Below are 16,475 nucleotides of genomic sequence, written 5' to 3' on the forward strand. Positions count from 1 at the left end.
GTTTTATAATCTTTGTTTACTACGATGAGAAAATAGAATGATAAGGTGTCCCATCTCCCCCCCCACCCTATGTGCTAAAATGTTCCATCTTGTCCCGCTGTAGTACTACCATACATGATTAAAAACACAATGACCCGCGAACGAATACACATTTGGTGTTCAATGGTCACGTATGGCACTTTAAATTAAACATCTGTGCATACGACCAACAATGCAAGCGCTCTCACGCCCGCACACCACATGGGAATTAATGTCAATCTATTCGGGCCGATGCGAGCATCCTTTTCAACGCATTTAATGAAACGTTTGCTTGCATTGTAATCTCTTTCGTATTTCTGTGTTGTTTAACGTCATGGTCTCGCAGAAATGACTGGTGCACTTTCCTGTTTACCATGACTCAAACACATGTGATGTCTACCTATACTTGACAGTAGGCAAATATGTATAGCTTCATTTTTGCGAAAGTATAAAATCTAGTCACTTATAAATGTGTAACATCCAAATCGATATTTCAGTAATTCGGCATAAGTCTGAAAAATTCCTAGATATTGTTTTTATTTTTTTACACATTCGTTGGGCATAATGCGTAAAATAACTATTAACTTTGCCAAATCTGCATACCACAAAGCAAACAGTCTGTGACACGTCCTATTACAATGAGGCAGCTTATGTTCAACCGCAAAGTTACATTCGTGGTAATTCGTAAGCGGGCACGAGTTGTGTGAACAGAACACCGGCATGGTAACGACTGTTGTTGCCGGGCGCACGAGTATACAAAGCAACTTACATTCATTCATTCTAGTGATTGGGCAAACAAACTGCGCAGCTCTCGAGCGTCACCCGACGCGAAAACGGCCTATCTTCTACAACGAGTTTCAAAGTTCGTTGTTAATTGTTCAAAACACGATCAGGAAACATTAAAGGGCCTAAACACACCCCAAATGTACTTCGCTTTAATCGATAGAGTGTGTTTTTCTAATTCCAACGACACCTTACTTGTTTTAATCGGTTCTGTATAACCAAAGATATTCCAGCTCAAACACCGTGAAATTCAAAAAACTGATTTGAAAGTTGCGTGGCGAAAAAAATTGAGAAGTGTACTACCCACGTGACAAAATTGTTGAAGCGTGGCCGCTCTCATTCAGAAAGGCGAGAGGCAGTGTTTTCAGCGAAAAACGAGAGAACAAAAAAAAACGCAAAAAAGCACAAAAAAAACACAGGTTTCGCTTTTACGAATGAATCAGTCACGTGACTAGTACGTTCCTATCACAGAAATAAAAAAGAGTAGAACGCGCAACTGCCCAAAACCGTGATATATTCTTTTTTCTATTCACGTGACCGCCAACTCCGTCCCCATTTTCCTTCGTCTCCATTGTAAAAGATAGGCGCATAGTATTTTTGGAAGGTTTTACCTGTTTATTTTAAAAACTATACCAACTATTCAAGTTTATTAGGCCAGTTTAGTTATTTAGTAGGGTAACGCTTACAGTTTACCATTTGTTTAGGAAATTTAATTATTTAATAAAATTAGATAAAAATTTTAAACAAACGATTTGTAAGAAATATATATATATTAGAAAATAGTTGTTTTACACTATAACTTTAAATTAAGTCAAAAAACGAAGAAAAACTACATAAAACGTCATCGACTCCTTTGACTACAATAGTAAACGGGAACGACCCGCGAAAGAGAGAGAGAGTGTATCACCTCTCTCCTTTGCCGACATTGGAGATGCGCGTTCTATTCTTTTTTATTTCTGTGGTTCCTATGTCACAATCACGGAGCTCGTAGTAAAAAAAAGATAGCGCTAGAGATCACTGTTTGAGGACGAATATCTCCGCCTATACTGGACCAATTTTAATAAGCAAAGTATTTTTGGAATCAATAAAACGGTCGCTTTATGAATTTACCATAAAAAATAAAAGTGACGTGGGGTGTGTTTAGGCCCTTTAAAACATTATGTGCTAACGATATGTCATCTTACCTCACGGAACCATTGTAAAAACTCACAATTCGTCTTTTAAAATGAGATCGACCTCGTAATGAACTTTTTATATTTTGTTTGAGTAATATATATTCTAACTTACAAGACAGTTTGATATTCGAGAATATATCAGTAGAGGGGAGTCTTGGTGGATTAGAATCCATATAACGTATTTTAAAACTGACTTTGCCGGTAACAGTTTACAGTTATTTGTTTTATTAATAAAACGCGGATAGGAAGAATGTATAGATACGAAGACTGGCTAAACAGATGGCGTTATGAACTCGTCAGGAATATCCAGCTGTCCACACCTTTTAGTCGTATCCGTCCATACGGCAGATATACTTGCGTCATTCGCACGAACTCGACGTCACGAACAGTCTATTACGACTTTTCTATATAAATTAACCGGGGATTTTGCGAAAGCCTAGAGAGGTAGTATTTCTCAATACGGTATCATCAATATAAAGGCTCAGGATTTAGCCAGCAGATGCCGGCACATACAAGGCATTCCTTAGCAGCGTGTGCTTGCGTATATGGATTCCCTTATCAGTTTGCCTAAAAAAGATTACAGTGTGCAAGTACAGAACTTCGGTGTAGCTAAGATAGATTTACATTACTATAATATTATTCTTTGACCAGGCTGACAAATAGTTTTCAAAATGGAAGTTAGCATTCAACAATTGCGAAGTGAGATTGCCCAGCTTAGCAAGGCAATGCTTCAGATGACAGAATATGCACATGGCATTACTAAACACCTGGCAATGCAGGATGAAAAATTGGACAATCTTGCACTTTGCGTCAATCTTCTTTTGCCAAAGGATAAACAGGAACGAAAAGTTTCCTTTGTACCTTCAATGCCAACCGTATCTTCCTCGCCATCTTTAGCAACGGTATGAACATATTCATTATAACATGTAGAGTCGCCTGCAGTGGGGAAAGATGGGGCACCTTTAGCACATGATATTCAAATATCCTGATCGTGTTTTAAACAATTGAAATGGTTTATGATAGTCGCAAGGATATGGTCGTCTAATTCTTTGAATTTTCTTTGCTACCAACTCAGGCGAGAAAATAGAACGAAAAGGTGTTCTTTCCCTCCCATCCTACTTAATCGTATTATAGTACGATACTATTAGCAAATAATATCTCATATTTCTTAATCGTTTTTTTTTTATTTAACAATTAACAACTATTTTCGTCTTCAGGATACGGTAAAATATTACTGTAAACATTCTTTGTTTACTATCAAATTTCTCACTTTCTACCATACGATAAAAGAGAATGAAAACCTTACTTTAATTTTATGCATAGATTTCCGGTAACGAAAAATTCGTTGGCAACTTAGTCACATGTAAGAGTTCTCCCTCAATTGCTGAAGATGCGGAAAAAGAAACTGCAAAAACAAAATGTAAGGAATTTTGTGAAAATGAAAATGTTAACCTACAGATCTTTTAAATTTGTTGCAGCAAATTAAATTTTGTGTTTTTACATAGCTGCAGAAGATGATGCAACAGCCTTCAGCAAAGTGAGATTGGAAAAGAAAAGCAAACATTCCAAGCTTCGTACTGAGCGCCATATCAAACGTAAAGCTGAGAGATCTCTAGCCAACAAAACGAAAGAATCAAAAGGCTTGCCATCAAAAAAGATGTCATGCGAAAGCGGAGTGTTTTCCGCTGATGATTTGATAACCGATGACATTTCGGATGAAGTTATTTACAAATCAGGTAAACGACAGCTTGTAGCAGGATAACCGTATTGCTATAGACTCCCTGTTTTTACAAAATGTACCGCTTGCATTTGGAAGTTTAAAGACTTAAATTTAAGTAATATTCCACTCTGCATGGTTTGTTGGTTAATCATGACTGTTTTCACGTTGATTCACAGCGTTATCTGATAATGAGATCAACAAAGGTCTGGAAATAACAGTCACCGTCGACAGCGAGTCTAGCATCGCTGCATCTGCTGCATTCACCGAATCCCATGATGCGTTAAACGAAAGTGGCGGAGATCACGAAACATCGGACTCGAGTCCTAAGTCATCGGACATAAACCAGACTGCCGCTCAAAACCGCATTCCGGAGACACCCAACACAGTTGTCATTGTGGACGAAAACATAACAGAAACCGAGCAGGCACGTACAGTTACAGATACGCATTGTGACGTCAAAATACACGTCGCAGATACCCAGCTACACAGTGGCGCCCAGGATGATAAGGCAGATGGTAAAAACAATCTTACTCTGAGCCCGGACCATACTCTTGCACAAGGCAGAAGGGCGTCGTATGCAGGTCTTACAGTAAAGCAAAAGCAAGCAATAGGAGCACCAAGTACAAACGCAGGTAAGAATACGCAAATGGATTATGGAAAACCTAGCTAGATATAAAACTAATTAAGTAGGGTGGGGTAAAATGGGACATTATTATTTTCTTGGCATTTGGCAGTAAACAAAGAACATTTACAGAATAATAACCGTAGCTTCGCGGCTCTGGAAGAGTGTTGTTAATTTTTCAAAATACGATCAGGAACTATATTGAATTTTGGTGCTAAAAATTGTCCTACCTCTTACCCCACAGTACTAAATGAATATGTTATTTGATAGAAAACATGACACCGGCACATATGGAAAATGTTGAGCGACCTCGCTGTTCATCAAGCTGTGAATTTCGCACCGACACCCCTAAAAGTGATGCTGGTGACGTATGTGCGGACCGAAGGTAATTTTGTTTAATTTCGTCATTAATAAAACAACTATTATTACTTTGGTAAATCCGTTTAGGTTATTCGAAGTTAAGAGGCAGTTTTCCAATACAAGCACAGAGAGCGCACCTGGTGGAATACACCTTACCATTCCTTCAATGCGTGTTTCAGACTCTGAAGACGACGAAGTTGAAATCAGTAAGACAATTTTCTTCTAACTGTATTTTAATTCGTTCCATCATTAATACCGAACTGTAAGAATTAATGGCTGTTTTGTTTGCGTCGTGCAGAGAAAACAAGCAATGTTTTTAGAAAATTTACAACATTTTTTCTTGTTGGGTCAAGTTATATTTTCAAGTATTTTTTGTTTATCAGAACTGCCAAGTCCCCCAGCCCCGAAGTTTAACCATCGAGTGGTTAATGTTAAAAGCTCAACGTATAAGCATTTTTACGAACTCAAGGAACCGATTGGAGGGTAAGTAATAAAAGGTTCTCATTTTAAATGGGTAACATGTCTAAGGCGCCGGGCGTGCGCCAATATAGGAGCCTTGGATTTAAAAGTTTGCTAATAACTTCAACATTAGGTAGCAAAGATACTCAGTTTATTTTGTTATTATAAATTATAGCGGTCGATTTGGTCGGGTATACCGATGTGTTGAAAAGAAAACAGGAATGCAACTCGCAGCGAAGTGCTTTCAATGTAAGAAGCAAATAAAAACGGTAAGGAAAGTTTCTTACCTGAACTTACTTATTAGAAAATATTTTTTAATGTAATCTATATGTTTTTATAACGACAGAGCTTGAGCAAAGCGAACTCACTCAAAAAAGCAAAACTACATCTTAAAACGAAACGTACGGAACAGGAACCTGTTGGAAAGGTGGGACATTTACAATGCGACTGATAATATTTATCCAAAAGTGCCAACGTGCATATGTTATAAGTGCAAATGTAACGTGTTCATGTTTGCATTAGCAAAAGCATCGTTTAATCATATGTTTTTCATCTTTAGGAAGACGTATTGACAGAGATCGCTATTATGAACCAAATCGATCACGAAAATATCGTGAAACTTTATGATGCATATGAAAACGACAACCAGATGACCCTAATTATCGAATAGTAAGTTATCAACTCCTAAAGTTTACCAAACTGTTAAAATACCGTCTTAATCTGGTGAAGACGACGTATGTTTTCGTTTTGTTTTATCATCTAATTTGGTAGTAAACAAAGAAGTTTTACAGAAATATATAACCGTGTTCTCACGACTCTTAAATACCGTTGATTGTTAAAAAAAGACATGTAATTTTGATACTATTTGCAAACGTTGTTTATTTTAGTATGGGCGGTGGGGAATTGTTCGAGCGTGTCATTTTGGACCAATCACAGCTCACTGAGCTAGATGCAATTTTATTCATGAGGCAAATTTCGAGAGCGGTTCAATACCTGCATAAAAATCTTATCCTACATTTAGATTTAAAGGTACAATGCATGGAATATTGTAAATATTATATTTATCTTAATCTCTGCATGTCCAGAATTCTATTGCCTCGTCATGACGTTCCGGTGTAAATAAATATTGTAAAAAAACGGAATGTCCGTTAGGTGGTGTATTGGTGCTATTGGTAAAGAATATATTTTTCGGTTTTGTACAATAATAAATAGAATAAGACTTTTTTGTGTTTCAGCCCGAGAATATATTATGTTTGGACCGATCTACTCATCATTTAAAAATCATTGACTTTGGACTAGCCAGAAAGTAAGTATAAGCTAAAAAACTTGGCCTAAATACACATACAGCAGCCTTGGCTTTTATTAGGCGGGTATAATTTTCTTAAACGAAGAAAAATTAAACGTTGGCCTTGCAGATACAATCCACGGCAAAAGTTGATGGTACAGTGGGGAACCCCTGAGTTTATGGCGCCTGAGATACTTAACTATGAATCTGTGAGCTCGGCAACCGATATGTGGAGTGTCGGTGTAATCTGTTATATTTTGTACGTATATACATCATATGATTTAAATCCACGTGTTCGTGTAGCAACGCCCGCAATTTTTTGTCACAAAGTTTTATGAATGACAATTGTCATATTAAAGTTCACAAAAAAACGACTACAGAGTGTCCGATTTTTAATTTAAACCCCTGTTTACCGCACGTATTAAATTTAAGAACCTGCGGTAATCTGAACAATTTTTGTAACATTTGAGCAAAATTTACACAGTACAAATTATAAACCATGAAACCTTTGAACTCATTTCATGGAAAATGTTACAGACTAAGCGGTATCTCTCCCTTCCTTGGCGACACAGATGGAGAAACGATGGAAAATATCATGGACATTGCGTGGGAGTTTGAAGAAGAACATTTCGATGACGTATCAGCCGATGCGAAAGATTTTATTTCTCGATTGCTCGTGGAAGAAAAAAGGTTGATATATATACTAATATAAAAAATAGAGTTTTACGTCCGAATTATAACAAATAGTAGGATGGGGGGAGACGGGACACCTTTTTTATTCTATTTCTCCCCTATTGTTAGTATACATAGAATGTTTGATGAATTATAAAACCGCATCCTCAGCACGCCCCCCTGAGACCGTTGTTAATTGTTTAAAACACGATATATTTAGATATCGTATGTTTAAGATGCCCCATCTTTCCCCTCAGTATTTCCCCACCTTACTATATCTCTTGATAAATCGCAAAATATTTACCGCTTGTCCTGTGCCAGACACATGTTTTTAATTTTGATTTATGTGTGTTAACGCATCGTGGTGACGGGTTGAATGATCATGTGTGACACCGTCCAACCTTTTACGTTCACAGTGGACGTCTGAGTGCAGCACAGTGTTTACGTCATAAGTGGCTGTCGACACCTCTGACAAGCAAACGCAGAAAGGCCTTGATGAATAAAAAACAACTCAAGAACTTTATGGCGCGAATACACTGGAAGGTGAGAAGTTATATAATCAAATCGCACTTACATAATCACTTGTATAATCACACCCCGTTAGTCTGCAGTTGGTTGTATTTTAATATCCACAATTTCTCACTTCGCGGGCTTACGCCATTCTGCGAATTTAATTAACAGGGAATTAGACATTAAGCCGCGAAATTAACTAGCGGTCTGCAATTCTATAACAGGCGAGCATTGCAGCTGTCACCGCGGCTAATTGGTTGAGACAGCAAATCGTCCCGACAGACCAATCCTCAAGCGACGCGACGGAAGTTTGATGGTGACGTAACAAAGGTGATTCACGATCGAGGAAAAGCTTACTGTTGTTCATCAATAACAAAAGCTTCGGAATGAGACCAAGGCGTTGTAGAGACTGCTGTTTACCTCTTCGTAATAAAAGGCGCCAGCGTTGGACTCCAAAACATATTGCATAAATAGATTGCTATGAACATTGTATTTAATATAACCAAATGCGAAAGATACATAGAATCATGTACTTGCATGCAGTTACGAAATAAATTGTGCCCCGAATTTTATGATGACACAATTGTTTTGATTCGTTTGATATAATCGCAAAACACAACACTTTTGTATATCATACGCAGGTGATGTATATTCATGGTGCTATAAAGTTAAACAAGCAAAGTGATCAGTTTGTTTTGTTTAATGTCACTGACACAGTGATCAACTTAGTTTCCTGAGTTCTTGGTACTGCATCAAATCTGTCACACAAATTAAGCCGCTTCTTAGAAAAACAACAGCACGGTTAGTTGTAAACTCATGCTGAAGTCGTTCGTCGGTGTTTACTTGCACGAACCAGACGCTTTAATACACGATCATATTTGTTTTGTCTCATACGATCTTTCTAGATTGTTGGCAACATGCATGCGGTCCTAATATTGATCATATAGGGATTCCTTGTTTTGAGTGGTTTTTATCTTCCTTTGCTGTAGCTTTTGTATAATCGGTATTGCTCACAGCAGTGTGTGTCCTTCTGAAATGTTCTGACCCACTTCGGGAGCTCACAGTTGTGCTCGTTACTCTTGGCGGTCGGAATGGACAAAGCCGCCATTCGTAATCCACGAACGAACACAAAGAAACAAACAAGTTAATTAAGCTGTTGAAGGCGAAAGCGATGGGTATGAAGTTGTACGGCATTGACTGGTTTCGCTTTATCGTGGCTACCATAAATGATATGTCACACAAAACGCACACAAAGGTGCAAACGCTTAGCCGGACCACTATAGCTTCAAGAACGCGCTGATTTCTTTGTTCGGCTTTTCCACACATATGTTGTACCACAGGGTAGAGAGTAAGGCCCAGTAGCAGAAACTGAAAGAGCGAATACGTAGTAAACACCACGGGTGTTAATATTTTGACAACCGGGGTAGGTTTGCTGGTTACGCATCCATGCTGGGTCCCAGTTTGCGGAGTTACAAGCAAAACTACTACTTGAAAAAGTCCAAATATAACGATCCCCGCTAAAATAATTTTGCCCATAATTGCCACACATTGGTTGTGCAGATGTGTCACTGTGTTTCGGTATAGCTCTTTTTGTCTCAGCCACAACACACCGTACACCAGTGTCCGTATTAAAGTAGCCGATGTTGCGTTAATGGCGTAGTAAGCTGTGCAGAACAGCGAGGTTGAGCTTGTTTGTAAAACTTCCGTTTCAAACCAAGCGCTTTCTATCAGCAGAATAACACTGGCAGCAATAAACAGTGCATTGGAACAGCATTTTCTTTTCGCATGTCTTTTTTGGTAATATACGGTAGCAACCAAGAGATAAGTACTGCAGAGGATTAGAAATCCGAGCGCTACATGGGCAGTTACAGGGTGATGATAAAAATCCAAATTGTCATCCGACATCGTTGTCTTAGCTGAGTCGTTGGAACTTCCATTCGACATTTTTTCTTTATTATCTAAAAACCTGTATTCTATACTTAAACCCAGTTAAATTCCTAAAATTTAGAAGTATAAACCCTTTTAAACCGAGTAATTTATACCCTCTTAGGCCGTACTGTCTCGTCCTATATTTACATACACGAAATTAATGTAACACGTTCCCATGTCTGTCGTGTTGCAAATTACACTGTCTGGAGGACGCCTCCGCATTAAAATGATGTCAATAAAACAATGTTGTAATGTAACAGCACCGCTGCTCTGTCGTCACATCGTGATTGTTTCCGGTTTTCTGAATAGACCAACGCGACGTCACATTAGAACAGTATAAGCAAATAGATTAAAAATACTTGGACGCTGCTTTGCTTAACCTCAACCGTCCAGCTCCATTCAATGTATGTGTGGCCTATATAGCTTATGCTTGCAACCGCTCGGAAACTTGGAAAGTACTGCGGCGTTCCTTGCTTTTATTGACACTCTGGTAAAGCCGGATGTCGCTATAACCGAAGCACTACTGCGCAATATATATTTACCATAGAATTCTTGGAAATAGTTGTTGTTAAAATCTGTACACAATTATAGCACTGGTAAATGCAAATTTTGGAATTGGAAACTAAATGGGGTTTTCTGTTAATTGTTAACAGTTTCGAACAATCTGACTCGAAACAATTAAACACAATCGATGCCAAGAGTTACAAATTTGTCGTTTTTGAACAGCCCACTGGCGTTGCAACGTTTATGCTACCTGTTGAACAGGAGTGGCGTAATATCCGCTTGGATCACAAGATCTTCCTGGTTGAATCATCCGGAAAAAACATACAGGATAAGATTTCAGATGACCTGCGTCCCGGAAGCTCAAAAAAACATATACCGGAACGGCAACCCCGGTTGCGCTAAATTGTTTTGAACTATAAACCTTCCGCAATTTCTGGTTTAAAATTCAACCATAAATCATGTTTGCGTGGTGTAGCAACATCTTTGTGTAATACAATGTGATCTGTAGTGGCTGCACACAATACCTAGATGTGGTGAAACGCATTTTTCCATTTTTTTCATAAGCAATGACGTCATACAGTGCAATATTATTTCCAGAATATGACGTAGCTATACAAAGCGCAGTCACAAAAAATCAAAAACGTCACAATGATGATTATTACAAAGCGATTTGAAATTACAGGAGATACAAAAACGAACTACGCTAAACACGCGGTTATGTAGCGAGCTATACAAGACTCAATACTGATTCCAAAATTACTTAAATTATAATGCTCAAAAAAGCAGCAGAAAAAAACTATTTCAAAATGATGTAAAACTCTTTCGACCAATCAAAACTCGCCGTTGGAGGTCAGGTGACCGTTGGTTAGTTTCGTAGTTGAACGTAATTGATCATAGCTCCATTTCAACTGCTCGATTTCGCTTTGATGGCGCCCTCTACTGTCATCAAGCTCCGCCAACAGGTGCTCGTTAGTTGTTACTAGAGAGCTAAGGATCCAACATAACATGTTAGATTAATAAAACAAATTACACCAACATTACCATTAAAAAACCCTCCCTTTGTATTACTTAATATTATCATTTATTATACGGCGCCGTGGCAAAGTGGTCAGCAAGACTGCCTAAAATCTAGAGGTAATGGGTTCAAGGCTCGTCGTTGCTACCACTGTCGGCGTTAGTGTCCTTGGGCACAACACTTAACAGCAGCAATTGTCGGCGTATGTGTACTTGGGCACAACACTTAACAGCAGCAATTGCTCCAACCCAGTGGTTACTAATGGGTTGTCCAAATTATTTGCAGACTTAGGAATAAATTTTAAATCAAAATCAAACCGATGGCTGTCTTGTAACATTTCTGTGAGTTGGTTTAATCTCTCAAATTGTTCAGCGTTTCGTTTCATGCTCGCCACTTGCTGAATTAAATCTTTTCGCTCATTTTCCAGCTCGACAATACGTTCGGACTGCCCAACATTTGGCTAAGTGGAAAAAATTAAAAACTTTGATAATGAATGTAACTGCGTACATTTTACTTTACTCAGTTAAAACAAAAGTACAGATTTGGTTAAACCGATTAACCTAATTACATGTACGACTAACGTTTTGTAGTGTTTTTCATTATAAGTATTTAAACCCACACATTTAAGCTTTAAATGATAAGCTTTTAAAGTTAGGTTAAAATAAAACCGTTTGTTTAATTTTAATTTTGTACCAATTATAATTGAATACTCACCTTTTGCTTTTCTTGTTTAACCATCGACTCCATTTCAAGAACCTTGGTTCGAAGTAATTTATTATCGCTATTTGTTGCATGCAGTCTGTGTTTTGTGGCTTCCTGTTGAGTATTATGAGATAAATAAATAAAAAACATTAAAAATAGTGACCACTGAATTTTAGAAAAAATATAAGGTAATTTTTTTAAAGAATGTTTTAAAATAAATTTACTTAAAAATTACCAGTTCTTTGGTTGTGGAAGCCAGTTCATCAAGCTTGCTCGTTGCTTGAGAAGATTTTTTAGCAACATCATGTAACTGCTGGTGTAATGCGGCTACTTCTTGTTGTTGGGTTGATATTTTGTCTTGCAGAACCTGTTTTAGGTATACAACATTAAGTTTATATTGTTCAGGAATTGTAAATATAACAAGTTGTACAAACCTTTATTTGCACTTCACGTGCAGATAATAATTCTTTCTCATAACAATCAAGTGGTTTCTGAACTAAACCTGTTAAAGGGAGCTTTAAATAAGATAAGAGATTAAAAGTTCTAACAGTAAATTAGAATTGGGTAGTGTTTTCATGAGGGTATTAAAGATCCATATTAATTTCTAGCCAAATAAAAGTTGACAACTTCAACGTTTTACAGTTTAACTACAAAACCGATAGCCCTTTTAATTGTTGATCTATGTTAAATGTAATTAATATATCAAAACAGTTTAGCAAACTTTGAAACTTTTGATGGTAATGCAAGGATTTGGATCCGTTCCAATATCTGTCAACTAAATCGAGAATCGATTCAACAAGTTTTATTTGAGTCAAGTTCTTTCTCCGAGAAACCTCTTGAGTAGTTGTTGATTCCTGATAATGAAATCATTAAACTTTGATAAGAACTCCGGTGTTTAATTTATAAATTCAAAATTTATAAAAGTTTAAAGTGCTAGGAAACTCTATTTTATGGGCAAGTTTCAGCATGTGATGGTATTTACACTGGGCTATATGGAATGGTCATACAAAATTTACTTTTGTGGGCATGTTTCGGTATAAAAAGCCTATTCTGGTTTCTATGCTAATAGCAATAAATATGTGTTACACACTGTGTATAAACTCAATTTTTCAATTATGTACATAGTAATTGGTGGCTTGTAAGTTAGCTGCCAAATTAATAACAAAGTTTTAATTTGAATGCAAAAAATGGTCAATTTGACAACATATTTCATAATAAAAATACACAAAATGAAAAATTGTTATTATCTAACAACAATTGCTAAAGCACACCTTACTATGATGCAAGTATACATTCTTATCGTGTTTTAACAACTGCTATCTACCATGGCAAACATACTATAAACCACATACTCCAAAACTAAGTTGTTTTCCTTCAGGCAACTCTTGGAAATCGTTACTAGAGCTCATATTTGTAATCGTTGATGCAGTTTCTTGATTCACTGTAGGTGGAAGGTCATCTGAACCTATGGAGTTTCATTTCATATTTATTTAACTGGAATATATTGTAATCTTGCAGAGGTTGACTGTATTTATTATGCTGGTTAGATATAAAAATAAATATAAAACATATATTTCACCTGGATGTGGGGTAAAATGAGCAACTCCTTTAAACTGAGAATAAGCTTCGTCCTCGTCTGTGAATTTTAAGTTTGTTTCCTCACTTTCAATTCTTTAATAAAAATTATTATTATTATTTTAAAACTCTCTTGTACTGTACTTTTACTTTATTTAATTTAGGTTGTTTTTTTTGTTCTTTTAATTAGTATACTTTGCTCAAAACATGACCAGATAACATATTTATCTCATTATTCTTACATAAACACCACACATTTAGGGAATAAACACAACTTATATACAAACTGTCTTTCACAAAAACATATATTAAAATGTAACTTTTAAATATATTTTATAACTTAAAAAAATAAAATATAACTTTTAAAAAATATAAATATATAACTTTTAAATTAACATCATAATTAAGACCAACCTGTTTCTATCCTTTGGTTTATTGAATCTCCCAGCAACCTTTTCTTCTTCTCTGACTAACTTGAGCAACTCTGGAAACAATTCTTTAATTAGTCACCATTCGAAAACACTTAAACCAGAATAAGTTATTTGATCCTAACTCTTTCTACTCTACAATTCATACAAATCTTGTTGACAAGCAACTTTCTATAACCTTTGTTTTTTCCCATGTAATTGATAACAGCTTGTGACCAAATTAAAACGTTTTTGTTCAAGATAATTTGAGAATTAAATAGTCAACAGAGTGACTCTGGCTGTGGTGTAGACACAAGTATAGAAATGGGAGTATCAAAATTGAATTTTAACGGAATAGTAAGTTTGTTGATGTTTGGATATAAGCTCCTTCATTCATTCACATAAAAGCCATTGTTCTCTTAACAAAAGATAACACGTAGACTTCACAGGCCACAAAACAAATGGGATATTCAAAGATAAATTATTCAGCACAATTTCAAGATAACAAGATTTAAAATTAACAAGAGAATGTATAAAATGCCGTATATAATATACGCTAAATAAATGTACAAACTGTTAGCGAAAAATTAAACTAAATTTTTCTACAATTTGATTTATATTTATAAAAACAATTCCAAAAATAATACTAAATTATTTCAATATAGTCTTACCGTCTTTTGTATGCATTTGTGTTGTAGGTTTCTTGTTTTTATTAGATGTTGGTTGATTTGTAAATCCTTTATCTACAAAATCTATCACATCAGTAACTGTGTCTTCTCCATCTATTACTGAAAATATTAAACATGGAAATTTAAAAAAAATTCTGATTTCATACAGTTTAATGCTACATTGCAAAAATAAAGACGTTTGATATAAATAGTTAAATACCCATTAAAAAAACTAATCTAAGATTAATTTTTAAAAAGTGAATGTTTCGTATCAGTTTAGTTTATTACATTTATTAGGCAAATAAGCGGTTGGTAATTTACAACAGAAGTTTTTTTAAATTAATTAAGTTAAATTAGAAAACCTGTTGGTTTCTTGACAAGATTCTTCACATATTCCACTCGAGGTTGTCTTGATTTCTGCTTTTCGGACTTAGTTTCACTTGGTGGGGCTATAGAGTCATCACCAAACATTCCCTCTCCCTGTAAACATTATCAATATAATAAACACAAGAAACATTACTAGTGTAGAATTTACACATGACATCATAGCAAAATAGGGGTGACAAAAATAGGCAATATGTAATAGGTTAGGAGTTAGTAACAGCTGACAGCGAATGATAATGTAGTATGTTTTTTTAGTAGTTATTAGTTGCACATAAATGATTTTACCTCATTAGCAAAATGCATCATTGCTGCTCTGCGTTCGCTGTCTCTTACTGGCCGATCATCTGGTTAACAAAAATCTTCGTAAACTATATAACTAAAGTAAATATGAAATAAATAATATTAACAAAAAGGTATTGGTAAATATCAGATAAAACACAAAGGACAATTAGTCCATAAACTTATTAGCTATTACATTTGTGCTCAAAATCAGTAAATTTGTATAAAATATGTCATTAAATTTGTGTCCAAAGCACAGTCAACTGCTACACATTTAAAAATTAAAACCAAAGTTACCTAATCTACGTAAAAGTGGTAGCATGTGAGCAATGAACAATCTGTAATCAGGTTCATTTCCAGTAACAGGGTTCAACCTGAGGTCAATGTCTCTCAGGTTTTGATTTTTTCGAAGTCTAAAGATTTCCTTTAGGTCATTGATTTTGTTGTAATAAAGGTTCAATTGTTCCAACACAGAAAGATGCTCAATGCCCTGATTCAAAATAAGAATTATCCAGTAAAAGACCATCATTTATACTGTAAGTTTAAATGTTTCTAATAGTATGTTTATACAAGATTTAGACACTTTGATATAACACACACACTTTAATATATATATATATTCCATCGCATACATCACACACCTTTAATGTAATAAGGTTGTTCTTTGACAAATCCAGATGTTGAATCCTTGTGAAGTTTTGGAGCGAAAATCCAAGACGGGTGATCTTTTCGTGATACGTCCCAGGAAGAGCAAGTGATTTGACATCATCTAATAACAAAGAAAAATAAATGAAAATAGACATAATGTGTGTGTAAAGTTTTATCAACGGATTGCCGCTTTACTAAAACTTTGTGTTTATTTTTTTTGTTGTTAACGTTACTTTTGCAAACAGTAGATTAGGGAAAGTCTCACCTAGATTATCATGATCTAGTTTTATTCGTTCTTTGATCCAATCTTCTGTTATTTCTAACTCCATTATTTCTGTATATTACTTTCGTTAATCGCAAACGCTTTTCTTAACGAAATCAAGTCCAGAATCAGTTAACCTTTTTCGGATTTAGCGCGTTGTTAGAAACCAAAACACCGCTCATGCGGAACCCAACGATTATTGAAAGTGGGTTCGATCTAACGTTGGTACAATAAGACAAATACGTTTTAAATCTTAGTTTATTGAAGTTTGCACGTGTGGACTCTATTATAACACTCAATATTGAAAAATGATTGTATACAGTTTATTCACTGTTGATTTATTAAAGTAATCAATCAATTAAGTGGGATTAAGTAAGATTTTGGCTCCGAAAGAGCGTTAATGTCACTACAACATTGTCACGTTCGAAATTTTGATTTTAAAATGAAAGTTGTCGAAAAGTTTTTATCGAACAAAATAACAAGTGGCATTTATGACGT

At 35.7% G+C, this 16,475-nt stretch overlaps 3 protein-coding genes and 1 long non-coding RNA gene across 4 annotated transcripts; 1 reads left to right on the forward strand and 3 right to left on the reverse strand.

The window, feature by feature from the left end:
• Nucleotides 1-2,181: 2,181 nt before the first annotated feature.
• Nucleotides 2,182-3,410, reverse strand: LOC149738891 (uncharacterized). Its single transcript, XR_016384704.1, has 2 exons — nucleotides 3,283-3,410; nucleotides 2,182-2,912 (listed from the first exon to the last, which is right to left on the reverse strand). It is a non-coding gene; the product is annotated as an uncharacterized LOC149738891 (long non-coding RNA).
• Nucleotides 2,440-8,223, forward strand: LOC149738892 (uncharacterized). The gene is made up of 16 exons (XM_089875468.1): nucleotides 2,440-2,878; nucleotides 3,300-3,396; nucleotides 3,482-3,712; nucleotides 3,873-4,328; nucleotides 4,589-4,703; nucleotides 4,766-4,884; nucleotides 5,062-5,161; nucleotides 5,313-5,406; nucleotides 5,484-5,564; nucleotides 5,697-5,806; nucleotides 6,025-6,166; nucleotides 6,373-6,443; nucleotides 6,553-6,681; nucleotides 6,960-7,112; nucleotides 7,511-7,637; nucleotides 7,829-8,223. Exons 1-16 carry the CDS (start codon nucleotides 2,648-2,650, stop codon nucleotides 7,916-7,918), a joined length of 2,346 nt encoding a protein of 781 aa, XP_089731594.1. The 5' UTR covers nucleotides 2,440-2,647; the 3' UTR covers nucleotides 7,919-8,223.
• Nucleotides 8,160-9,940, reverse strand: LOC149738893 (uncharacterized). Its single transcript, XM_089875491.1, has one exon. The coding sequence runs from the start codon at nucleotides 9,546-9,548 to the stop codon at nucleotides 8,544-8,546; it is 1,005 nt and encodes a 334-aa protein (XP_089731617.1). The 5' UTR covers nucleotides 9,549-9,940; the 3' UTR covers nucleotides 8,160-8,543.
• A 553-nt stretch (nucleotides 9,941-10,493) lies between these two features.
• Nucleotides 10,494-16,381, reverse strand: LOC149738894 (centrosomal protein of 72 kDa-like). The gene is made up of 15 exons (XM_089875479.1): nucleotides 15,981-16,381; nucleotides 15,709-15,836; nucleotides 15,365-15,557; nucleotides 15,074-15,132; nucleotides 14,767-14,884; nucleotides 14,408-14,524; nucleotides 13,744-13,813; nucleotides 13,334-13,425; nucleotides 13,107-13,219; nucleotides 12,476-12,608; nucleotides 12,189-12,256; nucleotides 11,990-12,121; nucleotides 11,767-11,868; nucleotides 11,370-11,512; nucleotides 10,494-11,024 (listed from the first exon to the last, which is right to left on the reverse strand). The coding sequence occupies exons 1-15, from the start codon at nucleotides 16,042-16,044 to the stop codon at nucleotides 10,868-10,870; spliced, it is 1,689 nt and encodes a 562-aa protein (XP_089731605.1). The 5' UTR covers nucleotides 16,045-16,381; the 3' UTR covers nucleotides 10,494-10,867.
• Nucleotides 16,382-16,475: the final 94 nt, after the last annotated feature.

Source organism: Ciona robusta, chromosome 3, assembly GCF_009617815.1.
Source record: "Ciona robusta chromosome 3, ASM961781v2".
Lineage (NCBI taxonomy): Eukaryota > Metazoa > Chordata > Ascidiacea > Phlebobranchia > Cionidae > Ciona > Ciona robusta.

Excerpts from the sequence above, each read along its gene's own strand:
- LOC149738892 (XM_089875468.1), top strand. The coding sequence starts at position 2,648 with ATGGAAGTTAGCATTCAACAATTGCGAAGTGAGATTGCCCAGCTTAGC. Across the intron at positions 5,162-5,312 it reads CTCAAGGAACCGATTGGAGG|CGGTCGATTTGGTCGGGTAT; the intron begins GTAAGTAATAAA and ends TATAAATTATAG. Across the intron at positions 7,638-7,828 it reads TGGCGCGAATACACTGGAAG|GCGAGCATTGCAGCTGTCAC; the intron begins GTGAGAAGTTAT and ends ATTCTATAACAG.
- LOC149738893 (XM_089875491.1), bottom strand. The coding sequence starts at position 9,548 with ATGTCGAATGGAAGTTCCAACGACTCAGCTAAGACAACGATGTCGGAT.
- LOC149738894 (XM_089875479.1), bottom strand. The coding sequence starts at position 16,044 with ATGGAGTTAGAAATAACAGAAGATTGGATCAAAGAACGAATAAAACTA. Across the intron at positions 12,257-12,475 it reads TTACCATCAAAAGTTTCAAA|GTTTAGTTCAGAAACCACTT; the intron begins GTTTGCTAAACT and ends TCCCTTTAACAG. Across the intron at positions 11,513-11,766 it reads TTAAACAAGAAAAGCAAAAG|CCAAATGTTGGGCAGTCCGA; the intron begins GTGAGTATTCAA and ends TTTTCCACTTAG.